General features: G+C 34.7%; 1 protein-coding gene across 3 annotated transcripts in view; it reads right to left on the bottom strand.

Annotated features, from left to right (window-relative positions):
* unc-13 overlaps window positions 1-13,552 on the bottom strand; it is a 477,247-nt gene that overhangs the window by 407,616 nt on the left and 56,079 nt on the right. For 2 of the 3 annotated variants that reach the window (XM_074177326.1, XM_074177324.1), the window contains exons 5-7: window positions 11,035-11,158; window positions 9,696-9,812; window positions 2,540-2,823 (exon numbers count right to left, since the gene is read on the bottom strand). In XM_074177326.1, coding sequence (XP_074033427.1) covers window positions 2,540-2,823; window positions 9,696-9,812; window positions 11,035-11,158 — 525 coding nt within the window. The remainder of the gene's footprint in view (window positions 1-2,539; window positions 2,824-9,695; window positions 9,813-11,034; window positions 11,159-13,552) is intronic. The other variant, XM_074177325.1, reaches the window with a different exon arrangement.

Below are 13,552 nucleotides of genomic sequence, written 5' to 3'. Positions count from 1 at the left end.
TCTAAGGTCTAGTCTAAGGTCAAATTATTACACATTTTCAGAGTCTTTGTTCAGTCCCTGTTCAAGGAAAATATCGATTTTTTTGAAACGTTTATTTGTCACTAAATTTTGGACTGGATCTGGTCGTATTTGGAATTTCCAACAAATTTAAATCGACTGCAAACTGTTTTTCATCAAATTGTTGCATAACACCTTGTATATATTTCATAATAGATTTTGTTAATATTTGCAATGCTGGACAACATGAAATAATAATTCGAATTTGATCAATAATCAATAAAATACATTGCGACTCCTTCAGCGAGTATCCAACGTCCAACCACCTCATCATTTTCAAATTTGGCATCTTGCATGAGACACTATTTCTATTCTGGGGATTAATTATATCATTGATAGACCGTTCATAGACCCTAATATTCAAATATTGTTACAGAGGTCATGTCACGTGATTTTGCTGGCCATTTTAGTAACCCATTTCCAATTCACTAATTGGGAAAAACTATAACCAAATACTCCATGATGAGTATCCGAGAAATATCCATCGACGACCACTTGCAGGGAACGTTCTTTCAGGAATCTGGAGAATCATACACAAAAATGATCCGACAAACCATAGCATCGAAGTTTTGCCAGCAAACCCTCATGCCACACCCGGTCAAAAGTCTAAAAATATCAAGCGCAACAGCTCTTGACTTTCCATGTTTCTCTATTGCATTATTCAAAATATGGGTGACATAAGATAGAAGGTCGCCTCTTGATCTCTGTTTCCGAAAGTCATATTGATGATCGCTCAAAATGTTAAAGCCTTCCAAATATTCAAGAATATGGTGGTTTACAGCTTTCTCCATGATTTTCAATACCACTGATAGCAAAGCGACTAGTCTACAGTTATTAGGAATTTTTTTCCGGTTTTCAAATAAGGTTTGTCTTCTTCAGCAGAGTTAAAATAACTTTTCTTTTCTTTTCCTCGAATGGTGGTTGGAACCCCTGTTCAAATATCAGTCTGGAAGGTTGGCTTTCTATTTATATTATGTTCCAGTCTGCCATTCCCTCGAATTTCCACCGATATATCTAGGAAAGTTATTCTTTCTATGTCTTTTTTCTCCACCGTAAGTTGGATTTTTGGTTACAGTAGGGTTTTTCTGCTAGACAGCTACAAATATGGCTTTGGCTGTTGTCAACTATAACAGTTTCAGTAGAAGCGGTGACATCACCAAACAAAACGCCATGTATGGGATTGATAAAGGACTCAATCCTCGAATATCAAGGATAAACAAGTCTTTCCATGCCAGTTAGTTTCGAAACCGAGCTTCAACATCGTGCGCCAAATGAGATTCGTTCTCTGTCTTTCACTGCAGTTTTCACTACAAGGCAAATGTGATGTTGGATAACAAATCCAACACCGGATAGCGATGTTTCGACCCGCTTATGTAGAATCAGTGGTGCTGGACTGAACACCTGAACTGTTCTAACGAAATGAAGCCTAAAAGTCAAGGCGATGGCATCTTCCTCTACTACAGGGTCGATAATCAATCAGTTTCTTCATGGTCAATCAGTTTCTTATGATTTGACATACTTCAATTGTTGCAATAAACTTGAAAAATGTCAAATTATAATTTACATTTGACCTGTTTCGGTTTTTTCTCTTTAATATATACAGTAACCGAAATAATGAATTTATTCCATTTGGCTGTGTAGATACAATTCTTATGGTGTCATATATACAAATTTTATGTAGTCCAAATAACGGCTCTGAACAGGTCTACAGAATAACTTCGCAGGAATCGAGATATTCTATATATTTTAATAGTATTTCGCTGATGATTCTAGAGCTTGTCGTTCAAATTCTTCCATATAGAAATTGATCACAACTGAACTCTGTGCAACTGCTATTTTTCCACAGAATCCCCAACCTAATGAAAATATGTTAACATAAGGTAATGTTCAGAAAAGGTGAACAAATAAGCGAACGTCCAATTTTCCGTACTATTATGAATGCGAACACGTCAAGACTTCCAGTTTGCATGTCGCAGCAAGGTAAATCAATACAATATGCTACAAATTTATTCATTCGCAAGTCCACAAATTTTATTTTTAGTGATATAAATCATAATAAAAATATTTTTTCGTTTTTATATATAAATGGATACGTCAGCTATAAACCATCTGGAGGACATTACCTAAGCAGAGCTTGTGATTAAATTGTCACCTGATGAGCAATTTTCCCTTAGAACACTTGCAGAATTGAATTGAATTGATATCCTGGAGAGAGGGAGAGAGGAGAGAGGGAGAGAGAAACATGCTGAAACAAGTGTAGAATATTCATGAATACCATCACAATTATCAATACAGTAACCTATATGTATTATTTCGGTCATTGCCACATCACAGCAAATGATGACGGAACTTTAAAACCATTGGCAAAGAAGCAAATAATCTCTTAGACACCGCTCGTGATGGTCTACATACAATTACCCATTCTATGAGTTGATAACCTGTTAAAGACACCAAATGAAGATATGAATACGTGCGAGCTCACCTGGTGGTACCTCCTATAAACATCGGGACTAAGGTGCTGCTGGTGGTTCTGAGATAAACTCAACATTTGTTGGTTGTGGGCATTGGGAGTGTCTGCACGCTCAGAAGAATTTTCTCTGGATGTTTCCAGAGACCGTTGTGGAGTGTTGATCTGATAGGCTGCCGATCGGAACTGTGAAGCTGAAGAATTGGCGTGCTGACCTACGGGGTAGTTGAGATCGGACGTGTAGTCGCTGTCCTCCGAGTACCCCGCTGAAATGTCATTTTCAAAGTGATTATCATGCGCTGGAAAAGAAGGTGGACCATGAAGAAGATTGATCGTTTTCAGTTGGATCGATTGTGGAGAGTAGCTTTCCCAGTGTTTCTTCTAATGTATTCATTTTTATTTGATAATAATTTACATCTAGATTATATATAACTGAGAGGAAGTTAGCAAAAATGTTTAACTGAAAATGAATAACAACTTTTCAATAATACGAAAATATAAGCCTTCAATTATAATTTGATGACCATCATTAGACTTCAAAATTTCTCTGATGTCAGGAAATGAATGAACTGTTTGGTTCTTCATTTTTTCAATCAAATCTTCAAAAATTTCTGAACGATTTGAAATCGGAATATTTTTTTCTGTTAGTATGTACATATTATATCGAAATGAAAAATATTGGAACTTTTTGTATTATCATCATGCAATTAAGAACTTTTGTAGAAATGAAAATACTTCTCCGAAGATTTATTGTCAAATTATAAAAAGAATCAGTCATATTTTCACTAATCTCATGTTTTTTTTAAATATACCCTTTGAAGGTCAATTATAATTTCTTTGTCTTTAATTCAGAACGTACCAAATTGTGATAAGGTATATAATTCGAGTAAATAATTGAGCAACTCTCTTGATAGAGAATAATCTAGCAGATCGTATCCAGCCACTCAAAATACGAGGTAAATATCCCGTACCTCTGTATCTCACGTGTGGTATCCCCTAAGGGTCTATTTTGTAGCCTTTACTCTTTATAATATATGCTGCAAACTTATCTACTTGTCAGTCTCATTATTATGCAGATGACACACAAATTAATGAATCATTCAATTCTGGACATGTACGTAATTGCTGCACTGCTTTTAATGAAGATCTGATATATCAAAAGATCATTGTTTAGTAATTCATTCCAAAAAATCTGAATTGTTAATTTTTGGGACAACAAATAACAAAATCAAACCGATCAAGTCATTTGTTTGAAGATGAATGACAATGTTCAATAATGAATTTCACTAGTTCGGACTTCCATTTTCTAACATATAAAATGATTTAAAATTCCCTGAAACAACTAAAAAAGAAGAATTACAAATTATTAGCTGTAAATAACAATCATATTAAGCATATGGAGTGGTTTAAAATTCTGGTCATTGAAGAAGCCCACAAGAAACCTCGAATCTGGTTGAAATATTTTGACGACACCTACATAATATAGAGCCATGGGAATACTGAACTAGACGCCTTCCTGGAAACACATCAACAGCGTGAGACCTTCCATCACTTTCATAATGGAGAAAGAAATCCACAACGAATTGCCATTCTTAGACGTTTTGGTGAAGAGGACCGACACTAAGTGGGAAACATCTGTATACCGAAAATCCACTCACACGGGACAATACCTGAACCACGAATCCAACCACCTTCAATCAACTGAAAGGGGAATCATCAAGACTCTATTAGACCGTGCTTTCGGGCTCTGTAACTCGAAGGAACTAGACATCATCAAAAATGATCTTCAACGGAATGGCTACTCCAAAGCGATGGTAGAAAAGATTTTGGCTAAGAGACAACAGGAGCCTAGCAAGGAAGAGAAGCCGTCACAACCAGTGCTTGCACTTCCCTACATCAGAGGATTATCGGAGAGGATAAGCAGAATTGGTTTCAAGTACAACATCAGAACCTGTTTCAGATCCGGTAACACTATCCGTAGCAGCCTCACGATACCCGGATACCCTGTGAGTGTGGAAAATTATATATTGGTGAAACTAAGAGGCCATTGAATGTTCGCATTGCAGAGAACAAAAAAACACACACAACGAGGGGAAACCAGCAAATCAGGAATAGCAGACCATGTTTGGACCCATCAACACAACATCGAATAGTCCCAAGCTGAAATCTTACACAGAAAGGAACATTGGTTTAGGAGAAAATTCAAGGAAGCCGCATACATGTTGTCCAACAACGTATTCAGCCAAGCCAACGTTGAAATATTTCCCACGGAACCAGTGAAGCGGAAAATGGAAAGCGGGGATAAGTGAAAGTACTCGAACGACCCATAAAGAGTCATCTCTCGGAGGAATCAGTCCAGTCATCACCCGAAGACGATTGTGAATACTAACAATCGAAACGTCGTGAACTTACTTGGCTTGAAATCTCTTAACTTTTTTACCTTTTTTATTTTTATCTTTATTTTCATTTTGTATATCCTCATTTTTATTTTTTTATTCAATTGTTTTATTTTTACTTGTATTTTATTTCACTATTATTTCATTTCAGGATTTTGGGCTTAATATAATTGTTATTTAAAGCTATTTATTTCCAATTCTTCTTTTTTAGTTGTTTGAGGGATTTCAAATCATTTTATATATTAGACAATGGAAGTCCGAACTAATCGGTGCGGAACCCATTGAAGCTGTAAATTCTTCAAAAAACTTAGGATCAATTATGAATACGGAGTTGCGGTTGAGCGACATATAACAAAATATACCAGAAATGCATACTGTACCTCAAATTGATTTCTAACGTTTCTAAAATTCTAGACATCAAGACGAAAAAAATATTGGGTGCATCTTCAGTACCGAGTAGCTTCAACTTTGGAAATAGAGTATGCTATCCTTGCCTAACGAACCACGACTAAAATCGTATCCAGATAGAGAAGAACTAATGTACCCAAATCATTTATGGAACAAAAAAATGCAACTCAATTCAACTTAATTTCCCATAAAATCAAAGAGTCGAATTAGTTAACAATGAGACCAATATGATTACTAAATATTTATACGAAAAACTCCAATTCAGGTACGATGTTCACGAATTTTTCACCAGATTTAAATACCAACTCACTATTCCAAAATACCCTACTTCACTTTACTGAAGATCCTTTCTTCATAAGATATATAACACCATTCCAGACTCACAAAAGACCATGAGTAGCTCTACGTTCAGATGAACATTGAAAAAATGTTACTCCAGGAAAAATGGCATGACATTTTTCAGTGATATTATTACACCATCAAAAGTAGGTGTTCATACGAAACAGTAAACCTGGTTCTGTAACATTTTGGTTGTGCTGTTCAAGAATATGGTGCGAGGCAGATTCATGAATTATACCTTTTTTGAGGTGGGGATGAGATGCTTCCTGGCTGCACCAATAACAGGATCAAGAGCTGATGAACTGAAAATTGCTGGATTTTGATTCGATGTTACAGGAAAGTCAGTTAGAGTCTTTTTTATAACCTCCATCTTTTCTGTAGGGTTATGGTCGAATTATTTGGTCAGTTCATAGTCCATAAAGGGTCCCACGAGCAGCTAAGTAAAAGAAGTATATCAAGGCAAAGCCCCAAATTACAGTGACAAGGCTATCTACGACAAAAGGGCGTCCACTATTTTTAAGGTTCCGTTAGTGACACTCAGGACCATACATGCTTTCGGCTTGTATACACTAACCCTAGGATGAGGCTACAGATTAAAAAAAAAACAGTGATCAAAAGGTTAGTTGAAAAGTCTCGATTGTCTTCCCGAGAACTCACTTATCGGAAAAATGAAGGGAATGAGTATAGCGAAGTCAAATTCGAGCGATAGATCATGTCAAGGTTACAGCAGATAAACATGTCAATGGAAACGTTTTTCATCCTGAGTTGAAAATATCACAGACCGTATTAGAAGCTTTCTTAGAAATTGCAATGTAAAATCAAGCACCAGTGGATCTCAAGTCAGTAAGGACCTCCGAAAAAAAGCTTTCAGCTACACCGGATACCGGACCCTTATCTACATTGACATCACAAAAAGAATAGTCAAAACCCGGCTTTCTGAACATTAGAGGATTTATTGGCTCGGGAATACCGACAAATCAGGACTGGAGATTTGAGGAGTTACTTAGAGAAGGTACTCCTGTTATTTCATTGAAAGATACCCAAGTTCTTGATAGTACTCGGGGCTACTATCTAAGATCATATAAAGAGGTCATATGAATTTAGAAACATACAATTTCATCCGAAAAATAGATGATATTAATACAAATGGAGTATAACAACCCGCACTCAACATTACACTAATCAGATTAATCAAACCAGTCGATAGAAAACATCACCTTAGATGGAAAAACCTGGCAGCCGAACCCCAAAAAACATAGTATGCTCTGGAAATAACTAGAGCAAGAAATTTGTTTTAGTTTTTTTTCATAATATGAAAAATCGAAGAGATAAAGTCCCACATCGCACCTTTCATAATTGTTCCACCAGAGAAATCTTGCTCCAGTTGGTGATACAACTTTTTGCGTTATACTAGTGAATTAGTTGATCATTTGACACTAATAGATATAGTATGTCCTAATCTGCTGTATTATTTCACAAGGATTTTCTGGCAGCCAAACGATATCCAGAATCGCCTGAATCATTTCTATCGAAGTACGTTCTTCCAGTTCACAAGTATATCGCTCCACCGTATTTTCGGTCAGAAATCTTGGGGAGTTCGATAAATTTGTGGAAGTCATCGAAGTGTATATGTTTTATCGACGTGACAATCTGGCCCCAGGAAAGATTAGAGAGCCAATGAACATGTAATCGAATTAACCTCGTTCCGGAAGGGAAAATGCTTGTAACTCAGATTTCCCTCAAGGCGGACTGCTCTGGACCTCCAAGATTCCCAGTCCAACATTTTTTATCGGATTATATTCAATGTTCGGTTCAAGAAGCTTCGATTGGTTTCTCCAGGCTGTATTTTCAGTTCACCAGTGTTTCAGTTCCTGAATCGATTTCAAATGATTTGCTATTTTTCACACAGGGAGACCAGCAGAAACGAACTGTTAACGGTCACGAAATAAGTGAATGATGACTGTGGGATTATTGTAGTTCATACTTGATATGAAGAAAACCATGAATTTGAAACATACAAAACAAATGAAAAGTAAACCTAACTTCACATTCGTTCTCGCCAGGTTATCCAAATATCACTTTTCATTAGGACGCGAAATAATTGGAAATAGTTGGTAGATCTTGTGATGCGAGAATGAGCCGGCAACACTGAGAAAATGAGCCAGCCGTTCTGAGTTTTTTAATTTTTTGATAGATGATTTTTCATTGTTCTTATGTTTGTTGTTTGTAGGTACCTGAATAACATGCCATGAAATTCATCATGAAACATTGTCAATCAAATACATATATATTTATATACGTATTACAACGTATACGTTGACCGTGTAATACTGGCGGGTTGGCTTTCCTTGTTCATCTTTCACTGCCTGAACCACTGTGCATGCTGTTTTTGGCGAGTGGGGGTTGAGCCTTCGGATGCCTGCTTCCACGTAGCCCCTAACTGAATGGCATCCCAACGATGGCTTAATCCTAAGGTGTGTGTATCAGAGGATGAATGACACTGAGCCTATCAGCTGTCTCTACCTTCGAGATACCGGGCGCCCTCTCGTCGTAGCATCGCCTTGTCACGGTAATGCGGGGATCTGCCGTGATCGACCTTTTTTCCCTAGCTACTCGTGGGACTTTTATGGACAGAGTAAACTTTAAAATTCGTTCTGACGCTGAGACTACAGAGGAGATGGATGTCGAACTTACGACTCCAACTGACCTCCCTGTAATTTCAGATCAGGAGCGAAAGTTTCTCAACTCTCCAACTGAGTCGTCTCCTCAAGAGCGGGGTACCTTATGGAACCGCCTTGCACCAAATTCTTGAGCGGCGTACGCAGAATCTGTCTGAGGTGGAGGAACAAACCCCCCATGCGCAAGTAAGCAAACATTTGCGCTCAAGTGATGATTCACCAAAACCAGAGGCGAAAAATCCCTGCACGGTTGAATCTAAGGCATCGTCAGGTGTAGCTGACGTGCGAAAACCCTCATGTGGGAAGGTTGCCGTGGGTATCAAGGTGGGAATCTTGCACCTTGACTATCCGACTACCTCATTAATGATGAAACAGCAGAGCATATACTTTGTGCGTGCCCCGCTGGGGACCGAATCAGGTTTTTGGAGTTCGGCAGAGCCATACTCTTACCATCTGACCTGAAAGATCACTCACCATACAAACTAATCGGCTTCGTTGAGAAGCTGGGTTTATTTGGTCCTAACCTAACCGTGTAATACTCACATTATATTTATAATCATCTGTAAACGTCATTTTGAATAAATTAACAGATTGAAAATGAAAGCAATCAAGCACGGCACTTTACTCGATGCCATTGTTATATTTCTTGTATGAATAATACGATCATTTTGTACAATATTTTTTACAATTACGGTCTGAGCTAAATAAGTCGATAGGCATATGGGATTTGTGAATAGATCGAAAGAACTTACAGATTTTGTGTCTGAAAGTTACTTCTTTGCATAATCTACACATCTTTGTACAGAGTTAATCTTTGAAATTGATTACTTCCTTCCTTTCTTTGGGAAATTCAAATATTTTCTTCATCAAGACGGGGAAGTAGAAGGCCAAAAACTGTCTTACCCAAGAATACATTATGAATTTTGCAAATGACAATTTATTCTTGAAGGAATTTCGAACACAATACAGACATAGTGTTTAGTGATTCATTGAAAACAATCTCTGAACAAATGATATTTGAAACAATCACTTTTTACAGCTTTTTTGTGTGAATAATATTCAGCAGACCCGACATCTAACCTCTGGAATTCGTTTTTATCTGAGTTTGATCAAAGTATTGGAAAAATTTTCTCATTTCGAAAAAGAATCATCTCAATTCCAATAATTCATCTCAAATTCAGCAACGATATTCAAAAACACAATTGGAAGAAATGAAACAACAAAATTGTTTTGTTCCAAGAGCTATCATTTCATTTTATCATGTTCAATCTTAATTTTTTCTGTATTGAACTCAATAAATCCATATGAAATCATTACTGACGAATATATTTTCGAAACTTATATACTTACAATGTCCAAGGTATTGTATTTGTCTACGATAATTATCTATTCTTCCCTCTTGGTCCATGATATTGTTCAGCATTTCCAATTTTCTTTGTAAATCCATGGCCTCGATATTTTCCGGATCTACAAATTCAAATAATATTCTGTTATAATCTGACTTCCAATTCAAAGTGTGCATCCTGCATCACACAACAAATATCAGATTTTTAATCTAGAGGTGAACATTTTTTTAAAACAAGATTGAGAAAAGTTCTCTTTGGGAACATTGTTCACACCTGATAAATTTTAATGATTTTCTTCAATTATTCTTCACCACGATTATCATAACTATGTGACAGTGATAGTCTTCTCTCTCTCCCTTTAACTTTCTTATTTTAAATAATTTCCACCTGATCTGGTTTTATAATTTGATAAATGAATATAATAAATTGAATATCTATGCATAATTTTATGCATGTATTTATTTTTTATATTTATTCAGATTATTAATGCTATTCCTCAACAATAATTCCATCCTATAATATAATTATGTCTATTCCTAACTATTTTCATTATCAATATACATATTTAAATATTGTTATTCTACGTTTGTTTGAAGGTGATTGACAATGTTTCATGATGAATTTCACTAGTTCGGACTTCCATTGTCTACTATATAAATTGATTTGAAATCTCTGAAACAACTGAAAAAGAAGAATTAAAAATGAGATAGCTGAAAATAATAATTATATTAACCAAACTAAACCTGAAATGAAATAATAGTGAAATGAAATACAAGTAAAAATAGAACAATTGAATAAATGAAAAAAAAGAAGTTTTATTTCTTTTTTCATTTCTTCATTTTTATTTATTCAATTGTTCTATTTTTACTTGTATTTTTCTTTCTTTTTTCATTTCTTTATTTTTATTTATTCAATTGTTCTATTTTCACTTGTATTTTTTTTCACTATTATTTCATTTCAGGTTTATTTTGGTTAATATAATTATTATTTTCAGCTATCTCATTTTAAAATCTTCTTTTTTAGTTGTTTCAGGGATTTCAAATCATTTTATATAGTAGACAATGGAAGTCCGAACTAGTGAAATTCATTGTTATTCTAATTCCTTATGAGGAATAAAGTCATAATTCTCATTGAAATGAAAATTACAAAGTGTAAATATTTCCTGATTTGAAATAATGATAAAATTTACGTGGTGAATCAATAGTTAGTCCGATTAAGCCGTTGTTTTCAATGAAACAAAAACAAAATTATCTTTTCAATCTAGTGTTTTCCCTTTTTGAATGCCTTCCTTTGGAGCAATTACTTACTTCATCGAAACATAATTCTAACTTATAAATACTCACCAAATGGTAATTCGAATCGACAGTCAACAAGGAGGTTATGACCAGTTGCCATTTTAGTACCTACTACTTCTCCATCTCTCATAACCAGCTCAGCATCCAGAGACCTCCATTGACCATTTCCTTCCTACATAAAAAAAATTCAAATTGTGATCTTATTATTCGCTGCTATTATTATATAATCCCAAGTATATTCGTACATTCGATTAGTACACGGTTATAATAAATTTTTGAACAGGTTATGAATCGAAATCGGGAAAATTCTCAATTTCACATGTTCAGAAACAAAATGGAATACGAAAGTTTGTTGCTTGCACTTGAGGAAAATGGCAAACAAGACATTGAATATTGTTTCCAAGGAAATAAAATTTTCGAAACAACTGCTACTAGTATGATGAAAAAACAGAAGATTTTCTTGCTCATGCTCTTCATCAGGGAAGAACAAGAACCAAGAAAAAGTATCATCTGGAATTTCAAGTAGTTTGTATAACCTACAATATTTGCCTAGGTCATCGTTATGTTCGTTGAACGAACAGTAAATTTCTCTCAAGAAATTGATATCGCCTTTGGCAACTATGAAAATGTGAATCAACTCTGATATTTCGTTGAAGATTTTCACACTCTGCCACTGCAAACAAGTTGACTATCATCAAAATTGAATAAAAAATATATATTTCACTTCTGAACCACCTGATATTAACCCAAATAACCTGTTATATTTTAAAATAACTCTTTGCAGAGAAATCAATCGAGTTGAAGTTTATATTAATTTGAAAAAAAACACACGTTTATCAAAAACCCTTCATGTTGTTAGTTATTTTTACACGCATCATATTAGCTTCACCTGTATGTATGTATGTATGTTTGTCTGTAACTCTCAAACTCGGGATCTGTATTGACAGAATTATCGGCATTATTGCTTGATCGATTCGCGGGCAGATTGCGCTGTACGTAACCTCATTGACATTTCTTGATCTATTCGCGGGCAGATGGCGCTGTACGTAATATCAATTATTGCTTGAGCTATTCGCGGGCAGATGCCGCTATACGAAACCTCCTTGATAGGTTGTTCAAAAGAAAATCAAAATAAAAAACATATTTTAAGAATTATAAGTGTTAGCGAAATTTTGTACTACAGATGAAATATTTAAATATTTACAATTACCCGTGATTCAGTACAGAAAAAAGTTTTGAACGAAACGGAAGATACATTTCAAAATCTAATTCGATTTTTTGAAAGACAACCAGAATATGGATTTCAACAATGAAAACTTTATCGTAAATTGTGCACCTGAAAAATTCAGTTACTCAAATATTTCAAAAAATCCAAAAATTAGAATTAAGGTGCTTGACATACATTTCAAATCAAAAGATTGATTTGAAAAATAAAATTATTCACTGAAAAAATATTTTTAGTCCATTAATATTTTGAATGAAACTTCAAATCAAAAATCGAATCAAATTTCACAACTGTCCGTCCTCTGTTGGAAACTTACTGCATCTCAGTATTACTATAGAATTTGAGACCTCAAACTTCATTATGTTCTTTGAGAGGAGTTTTACATTCGTGCACCATCTGTTAAAGATTTACAATACTAGTGACTAGAACTTAAAAGAAAATTATTTTTGACAATAAATCGGACTGAAAAGTGAAAAATGAATATAGATTGAAAAACTAAAAAACATGCTTTTGAAGAAATCGAACTAAAAAGTTAAAAATATTTTTTTAAATAAGCTTAAAACAATAACGAACGAAAAATACTAGTATTATTTTGAAAAAAGCGTGGGCGCTTTGTGCCATATTTTTGTATATCAGGCGCCCGTCGCTTTTTTCAAGTATTTTCCGTTCGTTATTGTTTTAAGATTATTTAAAAAAATTATTTTTAACTTTTCAGTTCGATGTTCTTTGAAAACGTGTTTTTCAGTTTTTTTAAACTATATTTATTGTAACATAGCTTTCAATAATGTCCACAACTTTTCTTCGAAATACTTCTTTCTATTCTAAATAAGTAAGACACTATTGTCTACCCACACATCGTTGATGCACCCTGTATAATTCATTAACGTTTTATGTAAATTGATTGAATTATGACGAGGGTACCTATGCAAAATTATAAAAGTTAACTAGTGGAAATATTTCATATAATATGAAGAAATAATGAAGTGACAAATGGTTTTAAATGATTTTTTCAGGATAAACTAATTTATACTGGCTCTTAGGACGCCACTGCTCTAAAGCGAATGATTTATTGGAAAATCTTGAATCATAATAGAGCATATCACTGACCTATTTCGAAAGGTCAATTTCTTGGTGTGAATAGACTAGTTTAGCATATAAGAATAGAAAGATGATTCGCCTGCTGCATTGAATTCGATATCAGCCACTTTTCATCGCCGAGGAAACTCATTGTTTGGAGTACAATTCAATTCAAATCTTTGATCAGCTGAATCGTAGTGAAAGCTTTTCAATTCCCGGTGGTATTATTCAATCCCGGAAGAAAAAAAATTTAATATGAGTTTT

The sequence above is a fragment of the Leptinotarsa decemlineata genome, unplaced genomic scaffold, assembly GCF_025532065.1.
Source record: "Leptinotarsa decemlineata unplaced genomic scaffold, Ldec_3_MD MMD2_tig00002974_RagTag_RagTag, whole genome shotgun sequence".
Classification (NCBI taxonomy): domain Eukaryota; kingdom Metazoa; phylum Arthropoda; class Insecta; order Coleoptera; family Chrysomelidae; genus Leptinotarsa; species Leptinotarsa decemlineata.
Note: the sequence above shows the minus strand (reverse complement) of the source record. Positions and strands in the feature narration are given on the sequence as shown.